We start from the raw sequence: 21,750 nt of genomic DNA on the forward strand, positions 1-21,750 counted from the left end.
GAGAGAGAGAGAGAGAGAGAGAGAGAGAGAGAGAGAGAGAGAGAGAGCGAGAGAGAGACCAGAACACACTGGGAGACAGGCAGGAAGAGAGAGAGAGAGCGGCAGAAAAGAAAAAGCAGGGAAAGGAGTGAGCAAGAGTGTTGGGTAGGGCATTAGAAGAAGGCAACATAAGGCTTTTCTACATTCTCTACATTGGCATATGATGCTATCAAGAGCAGAGCTGAGATCCAAACAGAATAGCTCAGTCTTAATTAAACAACAAGCACATGATAATATTGTCGCTTGTAAAACTACAACTGATGCAGGCGGGCAGATGTGTGAGAAGAAACAGGGCATGAGCAGAATGCATGCAGTGCTATAAAACCTATACCCTCTGTTTACTTTGCACAAAGCACTACACACATTATTCAGTTTCTGTATGTGTGTGCGTGCGTGCGTGTGTGTGTGTGTGTGTGTGATGTGTGCTGCATAATTTATGGTGGCTGTTTCTGCTAAAGCAAACTACTTTATGTTTGACAAGACGAGGAAAAGAAGCTTGGAAGGACACAAGGAAGGAAGGAAGGATGCGATAGTAAAGGGAGGACAGAAAGTTCAGCTCAGTGTAAAAGTGAATCCCTTTGCACATGCGAATCTCTGTTTGTGTCCTCGTGTCCCTCCCTATCTTTATGATGTTCACTCATCACAGCTCAGCCAAAAACTCACCACGATTATCGAGCGCATACTGTAATGGAGAGTAATTGAATGTGAAAATCTCATCTTTGAAGGATGGAATATTCTATTTAGACGTCCAGGCGTGTCCGCGCGTGCCATTACTTTGATATCAGCTGAATGCTGTTTCTCATTACCCTAATTAAAGCTCCTCGTGTGCCACTGAGCATATTAGCACACTGTTCTGCAGCAAACTAATGATCGGCTGGTTGATAATGCAACTTATTTTTTTCTCGTTCTGCTTCTCTCTTATCTTACTCTTAACGATTATCATCAAAGATTCACGTCCTCAGTCACTCAGCATCATCTGCGTCTAGAAAAGATTAAAAAGTTGAATAGCGCTACTACATTCAGAGGCTCAATCATATATACATAGAACAGCCTGGTATCACAACATGGCGTGAATAACGCTCCAGTTTAAGTCATTCCACGTTTTAGGGCAATATTAGCTTTTACCTAAACCTAACCAAGTAGTTTAGTTTGATGATTTCATAATGTTAACCACGTGATTGAAACTCACAAGTTGAGAAATGAGGACGGGGCAATAAATTAGACGCAAAAAGCTTAAAATGCGTACACATGACATGCAAAATGTCCTTAACAGTGCAAGTTGCATTTGCAAATAAAGGTTCATAAAAGCATAAAGTGAAAGACATAAAATCACTAAAAAGTCAAAGCAAATAATGCTTGAACTAAGAGAAATGGAGGCATGAGGGAACATACGTTTTATATACGTCACCTAAAGATAAATATACTTTCTGATTATCAGAGCTTGATGTCATGGATGCCACTTTTCCACATTTAAAAAAGGCAACATGTTTGATTTTATTATTGCCGTTATGACACATTCCACCCCAACCACAGGGAAACGCTCAAAATGTCACAGCAACAATCACGAGCTACGATAATTTGTTTTGCACTTTCATTTGGGCCAATTAGGGATTTCACAGACCGGATTTCCTGGAAAGAGGAAGAAAAATGCCTTCAGTAGATAAGCAAATCGTGCCTTCGATGCCACAGAATGGGCATCAACAGTACGCCGACTGAAACCAGCTCACAGAGGCAAGAAATCCTAAACATGGTTAACAAATCACCAGAAAATGCAACAATCCCCCCCCCCCCCCCGATCCCTTCAAACCCTCTAACAGCCATTATTAAGCGGCGCTAGGCTCACATAAGAGGGCATGCTGTCCCTTCCCGCCCCACTGCTAATGTACACTAACTGTACCTATAACCCATTATGGAGGCAGAGCAAGCGCAGTTCTCTTGTTTAATAGCCGCACATTTACGCACACTTTGTCATCTGGCTAAGCATTGCTAGTATAACCTAGTCATTTCATAACTGCCTTTGTGTGAAGGTGCATGCGCCTTTCGAGCGAGCGAGCCTTGTGTCTAAAGATTGCTATTGGAAGGGAGTGAAGGCGGCACACATATACACACACACACACACACACACACACACACACACACACACACACACAGACACAAATGATTGATTTCCACAGAAGGAGAGCCTCCAGTCTCTGGAATAAAGATTAATAAGGGGCCATTTACTGTACATCTCCAATCAGATCAGTGAGCAAGAGAGAGAGGGGGGGGCTAAAAAAGGAGGCCGCACAATAAATACAACCAGTAAGTCTTTGTCTGCTCTTGTCCAGTGTACACGAAGAGTCTGAAAACCACCTGCACACCTACATTCACACCCAACAACATTTACACATGCACACACGCACACACACACATACACACACACCTCACATATTTGAAGTCAGAGAGCAGCACAGGCTGATCAAACACTGGCTTGTTGTCAAGGTCCATATAGACATATAACTGAACTATTCTACGGGGCCTCTGAAACACACACCCACACCCACACACACACACACACACACACACACACATACACACACACACACACACACATACACAGAACTGCTCCTCTGGGACCCGCTAGAGCTTTAATGACAGCAAGCTGCACCGAGGAGGGGTCAGAAGGAGTCACTGTTCAGAGGCCACACACACGCAGACACACACACACACATTAACACAGGATACACACATGCACTTACAGACTTGCGTACACACACACAAACGTGAGCAAATATATTCAGTCCTCGCTCACGCACGCATTGACGGACAAAGTTTCAGGCTCATGTACAGTCAGGGAAACAAAGCTGAAATACAGACGCTGGTTTTATTCATACATGGATAGATATGCGAACACACACACACACACACACACATACATCCAGGCACCGTGGACAGGAAACACCGGGGAGGGTAGGATCCAATTTGATTTGACCTTGACAGCAGAGGGACAGAGGGAGGGCTGATAGGAGGCAGGGATGGATGGAGTGCAAGGAATCAAGAGATGGTCTGGGCCAGATGCCTGTTGCAGATACTTCAGAGAAATTAGGTGACCTTGAACTGATAGATAAATCAAAGAACAGCAGTGTGACACGGTGACATCTGCACACACAAAACGGCACGCATCAAATGTTGAAGTTAATCTAACGCACGTGTACATACGGCGTAATATCTTGAGTATTAAACCTACAAATCACACAGTGATTAGATGCTCCTTGATTCACTGATTAGAAGTGCTGCTTCTTTGTTATTGCTAGAAAATGAAATAAGATTTCCTTTTAAGTTCATTATGAATCTGATGCAATCACAACCATTTTTGTACCATTTAGATATGCAGTATTAATGCAACCACAAAATAAATGATGAAAATGCTCCAAAAAAACACAGGCTGTCAAACTTTAAAAGAAAAAAAAAATACATCAAGAAGATGAATTGTGTTTTGCCATTTTAATTCTGTTCAGGGAAAAAATATATTAAACAAAAGAGCACTTTTACAGGGAAAAAATTACCATATAGATCCTTGGAGGGTTTGTTTTTCGTTAAAAGAAAATTTAGAAACAACACACTTTATATTATCAAGTAGCAGACAAGCATTTCCTCTTCCAGATTAGCAAACAGAAAGGCGTGCTTCATTGGAGATGTTGGTTGCAACAACCAAGTCACAGATGTGCATTAACAAACAGTCTGATTGCTCATCTTGAGCACATTCTTAAAAACATCAGACAGGGCCCAGATGTGAGTGTGTGAGATGTGAGAACGATTATACGTCTGTAATGTCGACGTGCTGCAAATGCGATCTGCACATGTCATCCGCAAAAATATCCTGCAGTTAATTGGAAATATTAATCTTATCTTGTGAACTTAAGTTGAAGAGCTGCTAGAGTGGAGCTGCCAATGAATAAAGTACTACATTTGAGCCAGCGTGCACTTGACTGTGCTGAATATATATAATATATATTTTCATCCAAAAAATACTTTAATTCGATTTTAAAACACGGTTAACAACAGTATAATCATGTCAAAACTACAACCTGTCTATCCCCAATTAAAAATGTCCAGATCTGATCTGATTTCAGCCAATGTTTTGTTGATCAGTATCAGCCCCCTAAATTTAAATTACTTGCTTATTGGATCTCAATATGCTCCGTCTCCGCCAGCTTTCATCTGTAATTGCTCTGAACATTACCCACAACTTGTAGCAGGGAGGCATGTGTTATAAAACATTAACGGGCTGTGAAAACGTCTTCAATGTGGAACTATTTCAAATTAGAAAATGAAAGCAGCCAAAAATCCTCTTGTAATCTTTGGGTTTTGGATTAGAATCAAGGAACAGAAACTTGATCAAGATAATCCTACCCATGTGTTCGTTTAAATAACAGTATTTAGGACTTCACAATTGTACAAGATGTGTTGCTATTGGCCTATTTATTACAGTGGAGCAATCGTTTTTTTACCTGTTCTTACCACACTGTGTCCACCAAATAACATGATCTCTCTACTCTCATAGCATCCCACTCCTACACTTTTATCTTTGCATCTCTCTCCATCTCTCTTGCCTACTGACATGCACACATTTACTAAATATTGCAGCAAACCCCAACTCCTCACACTTACTATCACACGAAGGAAAAACAAATGAATCACAGCAGACAAAGGGAATGGCGGGCTTGGCGATATGATGCAGGAGCCATCGATCAGGCCTTAGCGATCCATTTTCCTGTTCTTGGAGGTAGAAGACTCAGAGAGGGAAATATCTTGTGTGTGTGGCTCTGTGTATGCATGCTATGTGTGGGTACGAAAAGTAGGAATATAGCGAAAGAACAAAGAAAACTAAACCGGAGCTCTGTTTTCTGTACCCTTGATGAACGGATAAGTGTATCAGGTTCCATCAATCACGTCTACAGCATGGTATCATGGGTGAGTATAGCCTGGGGGTGGCCAGTGAAGGGAGGGGTAGAAGGGGGGTTGGGGGTGGGGGGGAGGTTGGAGTGACAGAGCAGGAGAGGGACAAAGTAGGAGAGAAAACGTGGGCTGAGGGAAGGGTGGGCCTCATGCCCCGAACTTGAACTTGGAGCTGGTGGGGTCGGAGAGGGGAGGATGGGGTCAAGTCTCTGTGTGGATGGAAAAGCTGAGTGACACCAATATCTCCCTGCTCGGGGACAGATGGGGGAGAGGGGCCATGGTGTCATTTAGCAAGCTGTCGTGCGAGGCAATTTCAGCATCTATCTTGCGGCTTTCTCAAACAAATTTTGGTCTTTTGACAGATCCCTTTTGGGGTTTTGGTGCGTTGATTAAGGAATTCGACATAATTGAGGTAAGAATTACATTCAATACACTTGAGATCATCGGAAAATGGAATTTTGTCTTGATCCGGTACTGATTGGGAAGGAGATTTAAAGAGGCAGCAGATAGAGAAGATATAGAGTTAATCAAAAGGACGGTTGCAAGATGGTTGTAAGACAGTTACAGGATGACAAGCTGATGTATATTTCAAAGCGCAAACACGTTTATTCCCAATGAGTTTAGAGTGTGGTAAAATAGGTCAACCTGGCGGACCATCCTACCTTGGTCTGGAGATAGTGGGGGTAGTAGTAGGTGTAGTGGGGGTACATTTGCTGCTGCTCCAAACGTTTTCCCATGTAGCTGGAATCCAATTGAAGGTCCTGGAGGCTCGAGATAGAAGCTCGCAGGTGAGGTACGTTCACGCCGGCCTGGATCCTTCAGACGACTGCTTCCAAGAGTGGAGGATGCAGAGAGAGAACGTTGTCCTCTTACTGAGGAGTGTGTGTGATAAACACACAGAGGAAGGGAGGGACAGGAGGACAGATAGCACTTGGGGTTTTAGTCAGTCTACTTGTCTGGGAGCTCACAGGGAACCTCACAAAGAGAGACAGGCCCAGAAAGAGAGACAGAGAGAATCCGGAGTGGCAGCAAAAAAAAAGGGTTTGGGGAGAAGGAGGTGAGGAATGGAAGGTATTAAAAAAAGGTTAGTAGGAGGCAACACCGGAATCAATAGGGGGAATTGAAGAGCAGGACAGAGAGAGGGTAAAAGGAGAGGGAAGAAGAAAAGGACGATGAGGAGAAGGAGGAGGAGGGAGGAATGGATAGGATCCGGTTGTCAGTTCCTTGCACTCTCCACTCTAAAAATCAGACTGCCTCTTCGTCCCTGCTGCCCTGAACATGCCCCACAATTTGCTCTCCGGCGTCTCTTACTCTCGTCTCTCTCCTTCTCTTTCCTTCTTCCTGTGTATCAGTTTCCCTGTCTGGTTCTCGCTCCCTCTCACCACAGACGAGACCCTGATCCCACCGGGAGCTCGGCTGTGTCCTGGAGAACACGCGCTGTGCTCTGCTCTATCCTCAAAAGACAGTGAAATCAGCGATGAACTCACGCCTGGATGTGGAGCTAGAGAGAGAGAAGAGGAGGAAGAGGAGGAGAGAGGGTGGTCTTGAGCTGAAGCTGTGACTGCCTTTATTCTCACTCTCTCTCTCACTCCCTCCCTGTTTTGTTAAGCTCCGGGGATAGATAGGTAGATATCGCTGGAGCCCGGCGTGGAGGATGAGCAAAAAAAGAAAGAAGCCTCGTTTAAAAACTCCTCTTGCTCGGGAAGAAGCAGATAGTCGTATCCAGAAGCGCACTCGCACAGGAGGAAAATCCCCTCTGATCCACAAGGTGCCTCCTCCAACTCTTTTCTTCTCTTCTCCTCTGCGATCCCTCTCTTTCTTCTCAAGCTCTCTCCCTGACGGCTTGCTTCCCACTGCGCCTGGCAGCCGTCACAGTGTCTGTGTGGTGGTGGTGGCGGCGGTGGTGGTCGTGGTGGTGGTGTGTGGAGTGTGTTTGTGTGGCTGTTGCCGTCTGCTCCACTGTTCGTGCTGAAGCATAGAGGGGCTCGGCTTCAGCGCAGCTACGCTCCTCCTTCCCTCTCTCTCTCCCCCTCTTCTGTCTGTGTCTCTCTCCCTCTGTGTTTTTCATGGAACTATAGACCAGTGGGAGGGGCTGGTCCTGCCCTCGTGTGTGTGTGTAAGTGTGTGTGTGTGTACTCAATAGAAACTGAGAGAAAAAGACAGAGATGGGCTGTTCTGCTGGCAGAAAGGCGGAGCTGGGGAGGGAGTATGCGGAGCAGGAGCTGGGGTTAAGGGTGAGAAGAGGATACACGCAAGTATAATTTGGAAACAGAGGGGGCCCCCCTACTGGCACTCCGTGGGCGCAGCAATGGCACATTTTGCACAATTCAAGCTGTCTTCTAAAGTAAACCAAGCAACATAATCGTCACATTTTCCATTTTATGTTGGCCATTATCGAATCATATTTGATCATACATCAGCTGGCATAACCAACATACGCACATATAAACACATGCATGCACACATGCTTGAATGACCCTCCAAAGCGTGTGCCTGAACGCCTCCTTCACACATGACCAGCAGAGGAGGGCCCAACATAGAGTGTGTATGTAGTTCAGTGGTTGTGTGGCACAGTGACCCACTGACACAGTGCCGCCTGTTATGTGATGTAACCAGGTTTAAGTAGTGCTCTTACATAAGCATAGTGTGCCATGCATGAAAAGACTGCTCTGCCCTCTGACTGCAGCTGTGCGTGTGTGTGTGTGTGTGCGTGTGAGGGAGACAAGGGTTGGCAGACAATGCAAGTTCACTGCAGTGGAGAAAAGGTACACGAGAACGGAATGCAAACGCATTTATTTCTTGTGGGCAATTAAACTACTTTACAGACTGTGCAGCAGAAACACATCACTGTCTTTGTGCCATTGTTGGCACACTTTTCCCACGTGTCTTTCTGTATTGTTATAGCATTGTCCTGTCAGCTTGTACAATATACAACAATGATAAGTTTGACTCAAATGTACTAACAATGAAACATTTTCCAATGTGACACATAGAAAGCAAGACATCTAAAAAAAAAAAAAGAGAGAGAGATTTTGATGTGAGACAATTCTGTTTTTTTGACCACTCACCAAAAAAAATATTACGTTTGATCCAGATTAGGACACTGTCAGACAAGATAAGGAGCAAGAACAACAAGTACACTGACTCCAGCCCCCTCAGAACATACTAGTAAGTGTAAAGTATGCAGAAAACGCCCTGGGGGGTTGACTATAAATGCTACTTCAGATTTGAGAAGTGGGTAGACATTGTGTGCACCACTAAGGATGACAGTGTTTTCAGTTCACAACTGTCACTATAGTTTGGGGATGGCTTTTTCAGGTTTACAGCTCTCCTTTCTTACCTGTCTTACCTCTGCACCGGTGTGTGAAACACCTCTCCGATTATTAAGACAGTGCAACTGTAACGTCATGTCTGGAGGCAAACCTTGACTGTGAATCACTTGTATTTTCATTTTCATCTCCACTGCCTTGTTAACCATGTGACAAATGGAGTATATTTATTCCAGTCTTCAGGACATGCTGTAATTTGTATATAGTTAACATCAAAACATAAAAAGTACTAATGAAAATACCAGCAACGTCGGTGCTTTTCAATACTCAGGTAATTTAGCACCGGGCTGTTTAATACCGATATCCGGAATGCAACCTTCAGATAACATAAAACACGAATGGCTCTCGCTAGAGCCAGTGTCCGTTCTGGGCTGCTGTAGAAACATGGCGGTGCAAGATGGCGGACTCCGTGGAAGACGACCTGCGCCCTACTCCCGATATAAATTGGCTTTTTCTAAGCTCACGGAAACACTATGATTAGTTTCAGGTGATTATCCTCTGATTAAAACATAGATATGAATATTGTATTCCATTGCTGCCACTTAATTCCCCTAAATGTTACACACTGTTTGCAGCCAGACAGTTGCTTTAAGCTAGATGCGAACATTGGCATGCTAATGCTTGACAGACCAACATTGTAATCCCTAGTGCAACGCTGCTCGTGAGGCAAAATATGTATTTTCTTAAACTAAACATAAACACATTAAAATAAATGTACATATACTGTATATGTTACATTGCAACTGCCACAAACACCTGCCCAAACTTAACATGTGTTCTTCCAGTGGAAAATCCAGTGGTTTATTTAAATCAGGATACATTTTAGAAACTTTCAAACCACTTTATGAGACTATGTTAAATGGCACATAAAAAAAGGTCCCGTGATAGTTATGTGCCTACATAAAAGAAAATAAATGTTAAAAAATGTTGCCAAACACTGCTGTCAAGTAGGGGTGGTGGAACAATCAATATGGATTACTAGCTTTCATCAATGACACTAAATCAATATTTTGATAAAGATCATATCATTAAGTTTTCAAGGCACTCCGATATTTCATTTATAAGAATATAATATGTAATTTTGTACATTGTCTTTGGGCTACCACTCTGTGAATTAACCAAACCCATTTTCTAACCTGTTACATGCTAGTCATGATCTACACCCTTCGACCGTAGATGGCAGAGGAGTTGCTGCGTGAGCTCATTTTGCAGTAATTTCAGCCCGATCTTCACAGTGAAATATATAAGCGAGGTTTAGGGCCGCTGCTAGCGAGAGCAGGCTCTATTGATTGTGTTGCACTTGTAGCTGAGGAGTGTGCATTCCTGAATCTTTGCAGTCAGAAAGGTTATATGCACACAGAAGCTAAGCAGTTTGATGGTGGAAGGTTATACATTCATTCAAGGGAACTATGTGTTGGAATGCCAAATGACAGAGGGATACTGGGGGATTTAAAAGAAAAAGAAAAATTAAGATTCTGCTGACACCGCAGTTTGGGAAAACAAAGAGAGAGAATTGATTCTTCCAACTGCACAGCACAGTTCCATTGTGAGAGGCACAATCTTTACATCTCATTCCATACTCTGCTGCCAGAATAAAGCTTCCTAATTACCTTGTCTAGTGACAAGACTGCCATAATGGTGGTGGTAAATACACACTGGTTAATTGTATTCCTTCTAATATCTAACAGACTTCTATTATGTCTGAAGCACAATCTAATTGCCCACTTGTTTCTGAAGACTGAATATGGAACTGCTGCATCTGCATTACTTCGAAAAAGGACCTTCTTCTTAGGAGGGACACTATTTTCCATGTCCAAACTGACAGCTGGAGCAAAAATATCAAAGTGTTTTCATTGGCACTGTGTGTTCTTAAAGCCCCCGGTCATCAAAGCAGTTTTCAAATGGAGCAGGAAAGGCCATGCTGTGACTCAGGGGTGCGATCCTCTCATCGCTGACCAGCAGATGTATAACAAACACTAGTTCAGAAAAAAAAGAGCAGTAAAAGCCTCACATCTGAGCTAAGATACAGCTGGGAAAACAGAAGAGGTCATGATGACGCCGATCTTATTTTACAGAAGCTGCTCTGGTTCGTTTTCAAAGAAAACACTGGCCAGGATATCATCACATACACACACGCACACATATACTGTGGTATTTGAACACAACAGATTTACAGAGGTAAATGGCCTATTACAGCCAATTGCCATACACAGCATGAGGGAATTTGTGTCTTTGCAAGTCCCCCGCGATACAAACATACAGAGATGTAGAATAAACAGTTTGAGGTTTCTTTGATCCCGGACATAGAAAAATAAGAATTCAGGTTCAAACTTGCACACATTGTCAAATGTCAAACAACTGAAGCCATCAACTTTGACACCGGACTAATGCCCCCTTGTGACATCAAAGAACTCTCAACGGAGCAATACAAACTGCAGGACGAGGGTCAAGTAACCAAAAAAGATTGTAGCCGTCAGTAGGCTACTTTTCGGGAGTCTTGCCAGCTTGTCTACTTGTACTGTAAGAAGGTAATCAGAGAAGACGCGCATAAGCCAACTCTCCTTAGAAAAATAGTATAACTTTTTACAGCAAGGTGAAACACTGTAAAATCTCGTCAATCAACCTGCTGTTTGTTTATTCTTTCACATAATTTTAGTTTTGCCAAAGCAATAACGTATCACTGTGATTCAAATGTGATCAATTCGATCAACAAAACTTTTAGTTAATCAGATTCTGAATAAATATTTCAAAGGTCACTTTGAAATGATTCAATGTCTGTATTGCGGGTCTATTTTCAGTGAATGATGAAAGACTTACACCAACTAGAAGTACCAGATAGGGCACAGCTCAATGTGACTGTAGGAAAAAGAAAATGTAATTTCCAACAATCACTGAAATGTATCCATTGTCCATCCATCCATCCACTTATCCTTTAGAGCAGGAATGTCAAACTCATTTTCACCCTGGGCCACATCAGCATTATGGTCGCCCTCAAAGGGCCAGTTGTAACTGTAAGACTGTATAAATGTAACTACTCCCTAACATATTCTTAAATAACTGTCTCTGTATTTGATTATTGTTTATTCAAGTGTAAACATATTGTACATGCAGTTATATAAATGTAAAAAATATATTTAAGCACATTTCTGTTGTTATAACATAAATCCTTTTAATTTAGGGTTAAGAAACCCACATTACTCTATCAAAGATACATTTTTTAAAGAAAATAACAAAGATTATTACATTGACTTTGTTCGAAGCTATTTTTGTCACCTCTCTGCATCACTAATGTCCCCGTCGTCGTCCCATGTATGGCAGCTACATCCAAGAGCTCCTCACTGACAGTCAAGTCTGCCTTCACGCCTCTTATAAACACTGATAGATGCTCTGTGTCCATGTTGTCTGTGCCTTCATCAACAGCTAATGAAGAAGACAAGTAACTGCTCGACTCTTCGGCTAGCCGTGTTGTTAGATTGCCGTCGGTCTGCTTCGGTGTTTCTTCAAAAACTGACATTTTAAAAGTCTGTATCTGGTCGGAGCACACCTGCTCACATACCTTTAGCATGCACTGGGCTGTAACTTTTGTAAATATGTTCTGCTGCAATTGCAGTCTGCCTTTTAATTCTTGGACACTTGTGTTTTTATTGGAGGCTAAATTTAGCAAACTTGGCTCCGTGTTTGGTGTCAAATTGCCAACGTAAATTATATTCCTTCATCACCGACACTGCCTCATAACACAGACGACAGACCGTCTTTTCTCCTTGAAGCACAAACATGTTTTCACTTTCACATCTTTCATTCAATTTTCTTCCATCTGCATCAATTTTTCTCTTCTTGGACATTTTGGGATTATTTGTCGATCATTTTCAGCTCAATCACTTGTTGGAAAACCGCTTTACAGGCTGTTGTCTCTCCTGTCCACCTGTTGTGATAGTATTAATGTCGGCACACAGACAACATGTTGTTGCCGTGAGTACTCGTCAATACTGAAGCATCATTTCACTGCTGCAGGTGGAGCTACTTCTTTAAAATAACCAAATTTTAAATTTAAAAAACAAGGTGGTGGAGCTTTTAACTGTGTTGTATATTTCTAGTTTGTTGTTTTATATGATCATTTTAACTTGTGTGAAGTGTCTTTGTGTATCATGAAATATCTATGAAAATTTAGTTTGTTGTTTTTTTTAGCATCAACTTCAACATTTAATGTCAAACAATAATCTACCATCAACTCATCACAAAGTGTCTCTGGAGTTTTACTTTCGTCCTCTTGAAACAGTCGTCCCGTAGCTCACAGCTCCACCTGGTGAACTTTGCTTTTCATTCCTTTTGTTTAATGTAATTAGTAAGTGAAGGACAGATCGTTATTACAACACATTGGAACATGGGAGTGCATGAGTGTGTGCATGCCAAGGACCGCATACAAGAAGAGGACTTAGTCACCGTGAGGTCACCCATTGGTTTGTGGACTACAGTTTTAAAGCCTTGAGTTCGGCATTTTAGCTGTCGCCATCTTGGTTTATGGCTTTTTATTGGGCATCAACCTCACGTTTGATGAGGCTTTACAAACAGGCTTTCTCACCCACAACTTCTAGAGCAAATGACAATATCCCTGTGATCTTTCCTGTACTTTGAGATTAATGCTAACATGGCATGCTAACATTAGAATTCTAACTCGCTAAAATATTCTGTAATCATACAGAGTGGAGGCATGTTAACATGGCAAAACGCTGAATGTTACATACTATTATATCGCCATGTGGATATCCATTAGTTAGTAAAATGCTGCCGTTAGCACGTTAGCATTCAGCTTGGATTGGTAAAAGTCAAGTGTTTAGCTCCACTAGTTCTCAACACACATTGGACTGTTTGAGTTTTATTCAGTGATGAATGGCAACCAGCAAGATTAATCTTAGTGTTTTTAGCAGTCTTAGATGTTACCCCACAATTTACGATACTCTTGTGAGAGTTTTGCAACAGTTTTAGCAAGTTCTGGCAAATCATGGGTTACCATTAGAGGCTCACAGGGGGCGGGAGATTGCAGACATTGGCGAGGGGCTGGGACAAAGGTCACTTTAAACCAAAGGAAAATGTGTGTTTCTCTTAGTAAAGGGGCTCTGCTCTGCTGTTCTGGGGGCAAAGCTAAGTGAAGCTGAGAAGGACATGCATATAGCAGTTGTCTTGGTAAGGACCTGGAACATTCAAACAAGAGGCACTACACACCTGTACCAACTAGAAACATCTTTCAGAATAAAGCACCTAGTGATGCCATTTCATGACACACATTTATAAAGTACTCGCAATGTGTGGCTGACAAAGACTGTCGGCAGTAGCAATATCAAGGGATTTGAAATGGGTTGCACATAGTTGGTAATGGATATCAACAATAAATAGATTAAGGGAAGAGGGAAACGTGTAGATGTCTCACTCCACGAGACATGCAGACAAGAAGAGAAAAGAGATATTAAGTTACACAATATGAGGAACGCATTCTAAACTATCTCCGTAGCCATAAAGCCATATGAGAAATCACTACAAACCAATATCCTGTTGTACGACACAGAAAGCTTAATTACATGACTGAATCAAAATGGTGACAAATCACCTTAGGCCCTTTGCAAATCCCACTCCTCCCATCCTCCTTTGTGCTCCCTCCTCCCGTCTCCGCTCAACAGCAAGCCACAGCTCACTTTAACACAAATCAGCACTTTATTAAAAAAGAAAGGAAAAAAAAAGAAAAGGCAGCGCATTAGAGGATTCATTTGAACAATTATGCAAATCAGACAGGAGATGAAGCTTTTATTAATGTTAGAGAAATGTTGCATCAGATAGTGCTGAAGTTCATTAAGTTACTCCAGTTGAAGATGAATAGATTCTGATTAGTTTGATGTCACCATGGTGTGTATCGTATCATGGTCTTGGGCTGCGTCAGCGCAAAACTCCCCACAGATATTTTGCTCAAGAAAGGGAGAGATATTTCACAGCTAAAAAATGTGCAATTTGGATTAATAACCCCGGGTTCAGAGGCATTTTTCTTTTTACTGACACTTCTGCTGTTTTCTGGAGGATTGGGTTCTGTCTGGTGCCATCACTCTTTCCGGTTTATGAAAGAAAAAATATATGCATCAGCTAAAGATATTTCCTCAATGTGTATTAATCCTGTTTATTTCAAATCAGGTTAATTGTTGTAAACCTTATGCCATTCTCTCTCTCTCTCTCTCTCTCTCTCTGCAGGTACAGGGCTTGGGAGGTGGCGGACCATGACTGACTGACTAGGGCCCATGCTTGCTGTGGCTCCGAGGGGTAATTAATTTCAGCAAACGACCGCCACGTCTGTCGGCTTTTATAAACGAGCGTTTACGCGCTATGGACAATTTAACCACTCCACTGAGCTCACCCTGACAGAGATGAGTAGAGAGATGTGGGAGACAGAGAGAAAGAGAGAGGGAGCGAGAGGACGGGGACCATGCTGCTAGGTGACTGATGGGAGATTTAATCAATAGAGTAAGCACATTTACTCTCATGATGCTCACCCAACATCCATATTCATGGTGTTAATTCTCTCAACGCCTACGCTGTTGCACACCACAAAATATTCCAATGCATGAAGGATTTCACTACATCTCATCAGGCCTCATCAAAGGCCAGTATCATCACTGCTAATTATGTGTAGCATCGTGGAATAAACATCATCGGTGTACTCTGGTCAAATGATTTTATTCTAGGCCAAAGCTTAATTCGATATACTAAATAATGATTTTGTTCTGCCACATACACCTGAACAACTCAATGTTCTTCTTTTTAATGTCATTGCCTACATTTGGAGGCATGCACCAGATCCTGGAAAACAAAGGCTACATCAGTACAATGGCCTTGTCAATCAATCCCACCGCGGCGAAATCCTAAAATAAAACTGTGTCATTGAGAGCGTCTGGATTTGCTGTGTCTTGACTGTGACACTATCCGGTCTCGTCATTGTTTGCTGTAATTGCGTGAATCCAGATATGAGATGCCATCTCTTGAGGTTCAACAATAACAGTTAAGTCAAGTTACAAAAATTCAGAGGTGCACGACCAAACGTCGCGACCACTTGCCGGCGTGATTACGTCATTTTCTAGCTCTTAACTACGGCGAGTATAAACTAAGCTTTATTTGTCACGTAACTTATGTATTTCAGTAACGGCACTTCCATAGATATTTGAACCCAAACGCATTTTTTCCTTAACCTAACTACGTAGTTATGTTGCCTAAACCTAACTAATTTGTTTACTGTGAAGAAGTATATTTTGAAAAGGCCGTATGCTGAGAGTAAATTGACACACGTGGCTGGCTTTCAGAGGAAAACACACAAAAATGAAAAATAACTTTTCGTTAGATACGAACTGTTGTATGAGAACATTTTGAACACAAACTGTGTGAACTGATGCGCATTACAGTAACATGTCAGACAATCCATTCCACCTTAAAACAAGTTTATGCAGTTTACCACGATACCCTGCATTTCATTACAGGATATAAACATCATACTCATTGCTGTGTGCTATACATGGAGTAAAATGTACAACTACACACACATTATTTTTGTGGATAAATATCTCCCACTAAAGACGCCTCAGTAGATCCCTTGGTAAATGGTAATAGTAAATGGGCTTTCTTTTACATTATATAGCGCCTTATAGTCTTCTGATCACTCAAAGCACTTTACACTACATGTCAACACTCACCCATTCACACACATATTCATACACTGATGGAATCAAAGGGGCCAAACGGCCCATCAGGACGTATCTAAATGCTCATTCACACACACTCACACACCAATAACACAGCCTGCAGGAGCAATTTAGGGTTCAGTAAAATGCCCACGCATACCAAGGGCACGACATGCGGACTGGAGGACTAAGTGGCTAACTGATACCCCAAGAGTAAATACCGACAAGGGTCTTGTCTCTGTACTATTTCTTCTTCTGTGCTCAGGTCTCTCTTGCAAAAGTGAGCTTAATCTCAATGAGAACATATAACATCTAATTCGTATATAACTTCAATATGAACACATGGGAACGGTCATGGTCCACATTCTACATTCAGCTGTGGCACTGTACTGCTGCACAATCACTCAACACCCTCTCCTTCGAATATAGGCACCGCCTATACATCAGCTGAAGTTGTCTCAGTGTAAGATTATTATTACTCAACAGCATATAACTTCCCCTCTGTCCCCTCTCAGAATTTCCAGAGACCCGAGAAGTGCCGAGCCACACCGCAGTCACTCAGCACTCGGTCGGCCGAGTCCTGTGAAAAACCATTCTATTTGCCTCCAACACTATCGGGTCGCCAGATTATTAGCGCTGCAGCCCCACTCGGCTTTGTCCCCCCCCCCCCACCCCCTGCCAAAGCATGTTACATGGCTCGCCTCGAAGTCAGTGTTTTCACAGCTAGACATACATTACTGTGTGACATCAAGCCCCGGGGCTTATAGATCTGCTGGATTGTATGACAGGAGCCTTTATGGCTTTCGCAGCAATGTATGACAGCAGTCTGCCTGCCTCAATACTTGGCGAGGATAACTATAGCATAGCACAGTGTCGAGCAGACTAGTGCGGCCATATGAGGCCTGCAGCAGAAAGTGTTTCCATAGCTACAGTGGGCTGAGGGGATTGTTTACTGTGAGAGAATGAGAGATTAGGATAATGACTGATTTCTGACATACTATATGCTGAGAAATCATTTCTGCTCCCATGTTGTGTGCGTGTGTGTGTGTGCGTGTGTGTCCCTCCAAGATGGAGCAGCTCTTAACAGGACAGTGAGGGTGCCCAAGAGCATTACCCACCGCACTGACTTTTAATAGCATTCCCTCATCCCCCATCTACTTCTTCCACACGCACAAATACATATGCACTGGCTGTCACGAGCACAAACTACATCAGACATAAAACCGACCATTAGCAACCGCAACAGCTGCCCGATATCACCATCACACAGACGCAAACCATTGGCGACGAAAAGGCAACATCTAGCTAATTTCCCCCATATCACTATCGAAGCCAGATGTCGATCCGCTCTTAATTGGCCGGTGTGGAAACCATTGCAGGTGTTAATATCAACATGTAATGATTAGGGTTAATGGTTGACCTCTTTTAAGACGAAGCATAAAGGCAAACACTAACGGTGACAATCAGCTAGAATTCGATCATTTGCTGCTCTGCTGCCAGGAAACCCTCATTGATCTGCAGAGATATTACAGAAATAAAGATATGATGTTGCTGTAACTAATGGCATTGCTGTAGCACAAAAGCTAAAGAGGCTGCAATGCCAAAACAATGAAAATACAGTATTCAGTGTAAAAAAAAAAAAGTGTTGAAATACCGCACTGTCCTGCAGGATATAACCTTCCTCTTCCCTCCCTTTGGTACCTGACAGGCCTGCAGCTAAGCTCACCCTCAGCCATTACTTCTACTGTAGCCTTCCTGCTCCATTAAACTCAACAAGCTTAACTCAATGGCCTTCATTCCTCACAGCGACGGCTTCCGCTTCATACCCTGGTGGCTTTTAACAGGAGAGGGGCAATTTGAGTGGAGGAGGGGTAGGGGGGGCAGCATCTCTCTTGTTAACACAAAATATGTCATGCATTGCCCTTGTTAACTTTAAAAGAAAAATCTGTGAAAACAATATTTTACCTTCTCTGCTGTCCTTATTGCTGAATATAAAGATATTGCTCACTGGGGGCCGAGGCGAGGACCTAACAACTGCAGTAAAAAGGAGCCGTTATGTTATAGTGTCCTTGTCCTGCTGTGTTGTTTAATCGGCAAGCTTTAATATGCAATCATCAAACGACGTCCCACTTACAGTCCAGTATCTTGCAGGACTCCGCATTGAGTCAGCAATTATTGATCACCCAATCCAGACTGAATATTTGACAAACAGGAAGCCCTGTCTGAGAGCCTGCAGCAGGAAAAACTTCACCCTTAAATCAAATGACAACAGTGTTGAATAAAAAATTAAAAAAGCGCTGCGAGGGCAGGCAGGTATAATAGAAAGTCTTTAGCTGTGCCTCTCTCAAGTAACAATGTGAGGTGAAATCTGGAGTGTGTATCTGGGACACATAATAAATATTTCATGGCATATTATGAATAGGTTCTTTGTTTAATTAGACTTGGAGAGTTGTCCCCTTCAGCCACTTCTGTCACGTTAGCATGAAAAAATAAGATCCTTTCCACTTTAATTATAAAAGGTCTTCAGGCCAATGTGCTGCGTTATATTTCACCTATCAGCTTTCAAATAAGTATTAACTTTAAAATGTGTCACGGGAGGCACACTTGAACTACATTTTTACTCATTTTCTCGTTGTTTTTGTCAAACTTTTGATAAACATTTCTGTAAGCGATGATTATAAATCTAATGAAATTGCTGTGTAATTTGCACAGTTGAGATGGAGTGATTTTACCGCAAAGTTATCCCAAAGTAGCTGAAAGCGTTTATTGTCCCAACTATGTGTATTAGTGTTCTGAAAAACAATGTTAGGACAACATTTACCTCAATTAAATGAGTGCATCAATCTTTCCATTTAAGTAATTAAATATGGCTCAAGCCTGGCAACTCATTACATTCGTGGCCTTGTTGCAGGCACACACACACACACACATTTATGCTGTGTATATTTATCCTCTCTTTCCATATTTGCATATTTTGATTATTGCATCATTGTGCTTTTAATCATTTAGCCATTTCACTTTTCCTGTTTAGTTTGAACCGAAGCACATGTTTTGTTTTCGATACGTATGTAAGTTGAGCTAAATCAGGTTAAAATGTCATACTGCATCTGCCATTATTAAATGCAAATAACCTGACTTCACGCCCTCTGCAGCGCTGTACATCGGAACCGTCCCGACCTGGTTGCAATTATCTCAGGAAGGCTTTCACACTGATGTTCTAGTGAAATGGGAATCTCGAAACTCTGCGACTGTCATTCTTCTTCTCCGTTTCTCTCCGTCTTTGTCGTGGTCTCGTCGTGAAAAGCCTGTGGAGCTGCAGTGTAACGTAACACACCGGGGAGGAAACACTGGACACATTTCTAATGCCTTTCATCTTTGCTGACTGGGAATAGCTTCCTGTTTCTGATGGACACACTAATTAGCACGAATACAAATATGCACTTCGCTCAAGATGTGCGCTCGTTTACTGGCACCAGCAAACGGCAGCCCTGATTCATTTTCCACATGCCATTTCTTTTGTGCACTTTACACCGCACCAGCGTAAGGGGGGAGTAAGAGGGGGAGGAAGGACGGGAGGGCGCACACACTTCCAGCATAGTTTTTACATACTGTTTTCTTTCCTTTGAAGTGGCGTGGCTAAATGAGTTTTTCAAATCTCCGTAGGTTTCAATCCCACAGAGAAATGCGACCACAGTTGATAGGCACCACTTACATTCAATTATCTTTGTTACAGAGTTACACAGAGCATTAACACGCACACGCACACTCACACGTACATACATGCACAACGGTTATTCCTGTGCAAAGGAAAATTGTGACTCTCATTACCAGCCCATTCTGAACGCTGAGGCACTGCTTCAGAGCCCTCTCTCTCTAAAAGTGTGTGGATACAGTGCTCTGCTGCACTTCACATACATCAAGTAAAAAGATTCAGTGAAATCCCGTGGAGGAGGAGAAACTGATGGAAATGAAGTGCTTCATTAAGCAACAGCTATGGCTTCTGTTTTGTCACACGTCTGATGAATTCAGAAGTAACTTTATGTGCACGCACTTACATTGCCTTACTGTGAGATGCTTGTTTTGTGATTTTATTTGGTTTGTTGGTGATTATTGGGCTGCTAAATCCAGTTTCTAAAACTGGATTGGTGGGAAATACACAGACTGCCTGACCTCGATGACTCAGAGTCATCGAGGTCAGGCAGTCAGTGTACTTCCCACTTAGTTACAGATAAAATAAAATACACCTATTGTACTTAAACCATCTTAAATAAGCAGGATATTTTATGAGTGTATTATCACATCATAAAATAATGAGGGTAGCTCTAAGGCTCAGTTAGCAGTGTATCACCCCTTCAATTCTCATCAAAGGACTGAGTCATCACATGCGAATAGATGTATTTTTTTATCTTGGGCTGGGCAATACAGTTGAAATTTATAATAACAAGAACAAACAAATATATAATAAGTATAAGTATATTACATTAAGGCATGTAAGCAAACTAAAGTAGAGAATAATCAAATAGCAAATCAATTTTTTATTTTTTTTCATCACAATTTGCTGGGCATCACATGATTCAACAGCAACATTTGGTGAAATGATAACACAATACCATCACATCATTGCAGTAATTCCACTGAAAGGCCTTTAAAGGCAATATCTGCACTAATTGTAGCACTCCGAGTCACATGGGTATTTTTGAAATGATAGCTGGATATGTACAGCAAATGTCATGTCATTTAGACTCGGAGTGTACAAATTCAACCATTAAGAGTTGAATGGGCTCTTCGGAGTAGCTCATTTTGTGCTATTTTACAAACCTCACTAGTGTTTGAATGATATGAGTCAATAATGATAAACATTTGTTATTTATTTTGTGGGTGAACTATTCCTTTAACCTTGAACATTACCACCACCAAACTCTATAAACATCATCCGATTCGATCCATAACCCCTCAAAGCCCATCCCGACACTCATCACCCACCTGTGATCTGTGGGATGTTAAATCGAATTTAGCCACAGCATCTCTAGACGTTTCAGCAGCTTTCACCAACACCACCTCATCAACCCGCACACACTCACGCGGCTCTTGGCACGGATTGGGAACTGGACTGTAGCTCTTGGATTCTGGACAGCGCTTCATCACATCTGTGCTGCTCCACCTCCCGTGGCGGCTTAGTGGGGGGGAACACGTCTATAAATCGAACCGTGACATAGCAGGGAAATTAAGTTGGCAGAAAGATTGACGAGAAAGGAGCAAAGACATCGAGAACAAACAGTGAGACCAGTAATGGTTCGAGATGATCACAGGCGGTGGAGGAGGCATCACTACTCTGTATTCTAAATCCATCACTCCCACACATTTACGGCCACCATCTCTCTCATTCCTTACCAAACAACCCAATGCTCCCGTTTCCCCTCCGTCTCTTACTCTTTGTGTCTGCAGTCTGTCTTCACTTGATCTTCGAACAACTTCCATGGAAGTAACTCAAATCCAAATGTGGTAATTGAGTCGGTAAGTGCAATTATCATCTTGGATGCGAGGAGTGACTCATCTCGAGTCTTTGGAATGCATTTGCGCACTTTGCAGGATTGCCAGTTAAAGTCAGCCCACTGACTCATTCTGCACCCAACCCACTCAGGGAGAAACAAAAAAAAAAATCACACAAGTTAACTGCTGTATCCATTTTCCCCTGTGAAATAAAAACTCTCATAGGACAGCTTGCACATGAGGAC

The 21,750-nt window shown here is 42.3% G+C and overlaps 1 protein-coding gene across 4 annotated transcripts in view; it reads right to left on the bottom strand.

The window, feature by feature from the left end:
* LOC116397864 (RNA-binding motif, single-stranded-interacting protein 3-like) overlaps positions 1-21,750 on the bottom strand; it is a 152,968-nt gene that overhangs the window by 98,439 nt on the left and 32,779 nt on the right. For 2 of the 4 annotated variants that reach the window (XM_031873740.1, XM_031873741.1), the window contains exon 1: positions 5,640-6,929. The exons of the other annotated variants lie outside the window; for them this stretch is intronic. In XM_031873740.1, coding sequence (XP_031729600.1) covers positions 5,640-5,714 — 75 coding nt within the window. In that variant the 5' untranslated portion in view covers positions 5,715-6,929. Of the gene's footprint in view, positions 1-5,639; positions 6,930-21,750 lie in introns of those variants that run through there. 4 annotated transcript variants of the gene reach the window in all.

Source organism: Anarrhichthys ocellatus, unplaced genomic scaffold (assembly GCF_004355925.1).
Source record: "Anarrhichthys ocellatus isolate YVR2014 unplaced genomic scaffold, GSC_Weel_1.0 scaffold74, whole genome shotgun sequence".
In the NCBI taxonomy this organism is placed as follows: Eukaryota; Metazoa; Chordata; class Actinopteri; order Perciformes; family Anarhichadidae; genus Anarrhichthys; species Anarrhichthys ocellatus.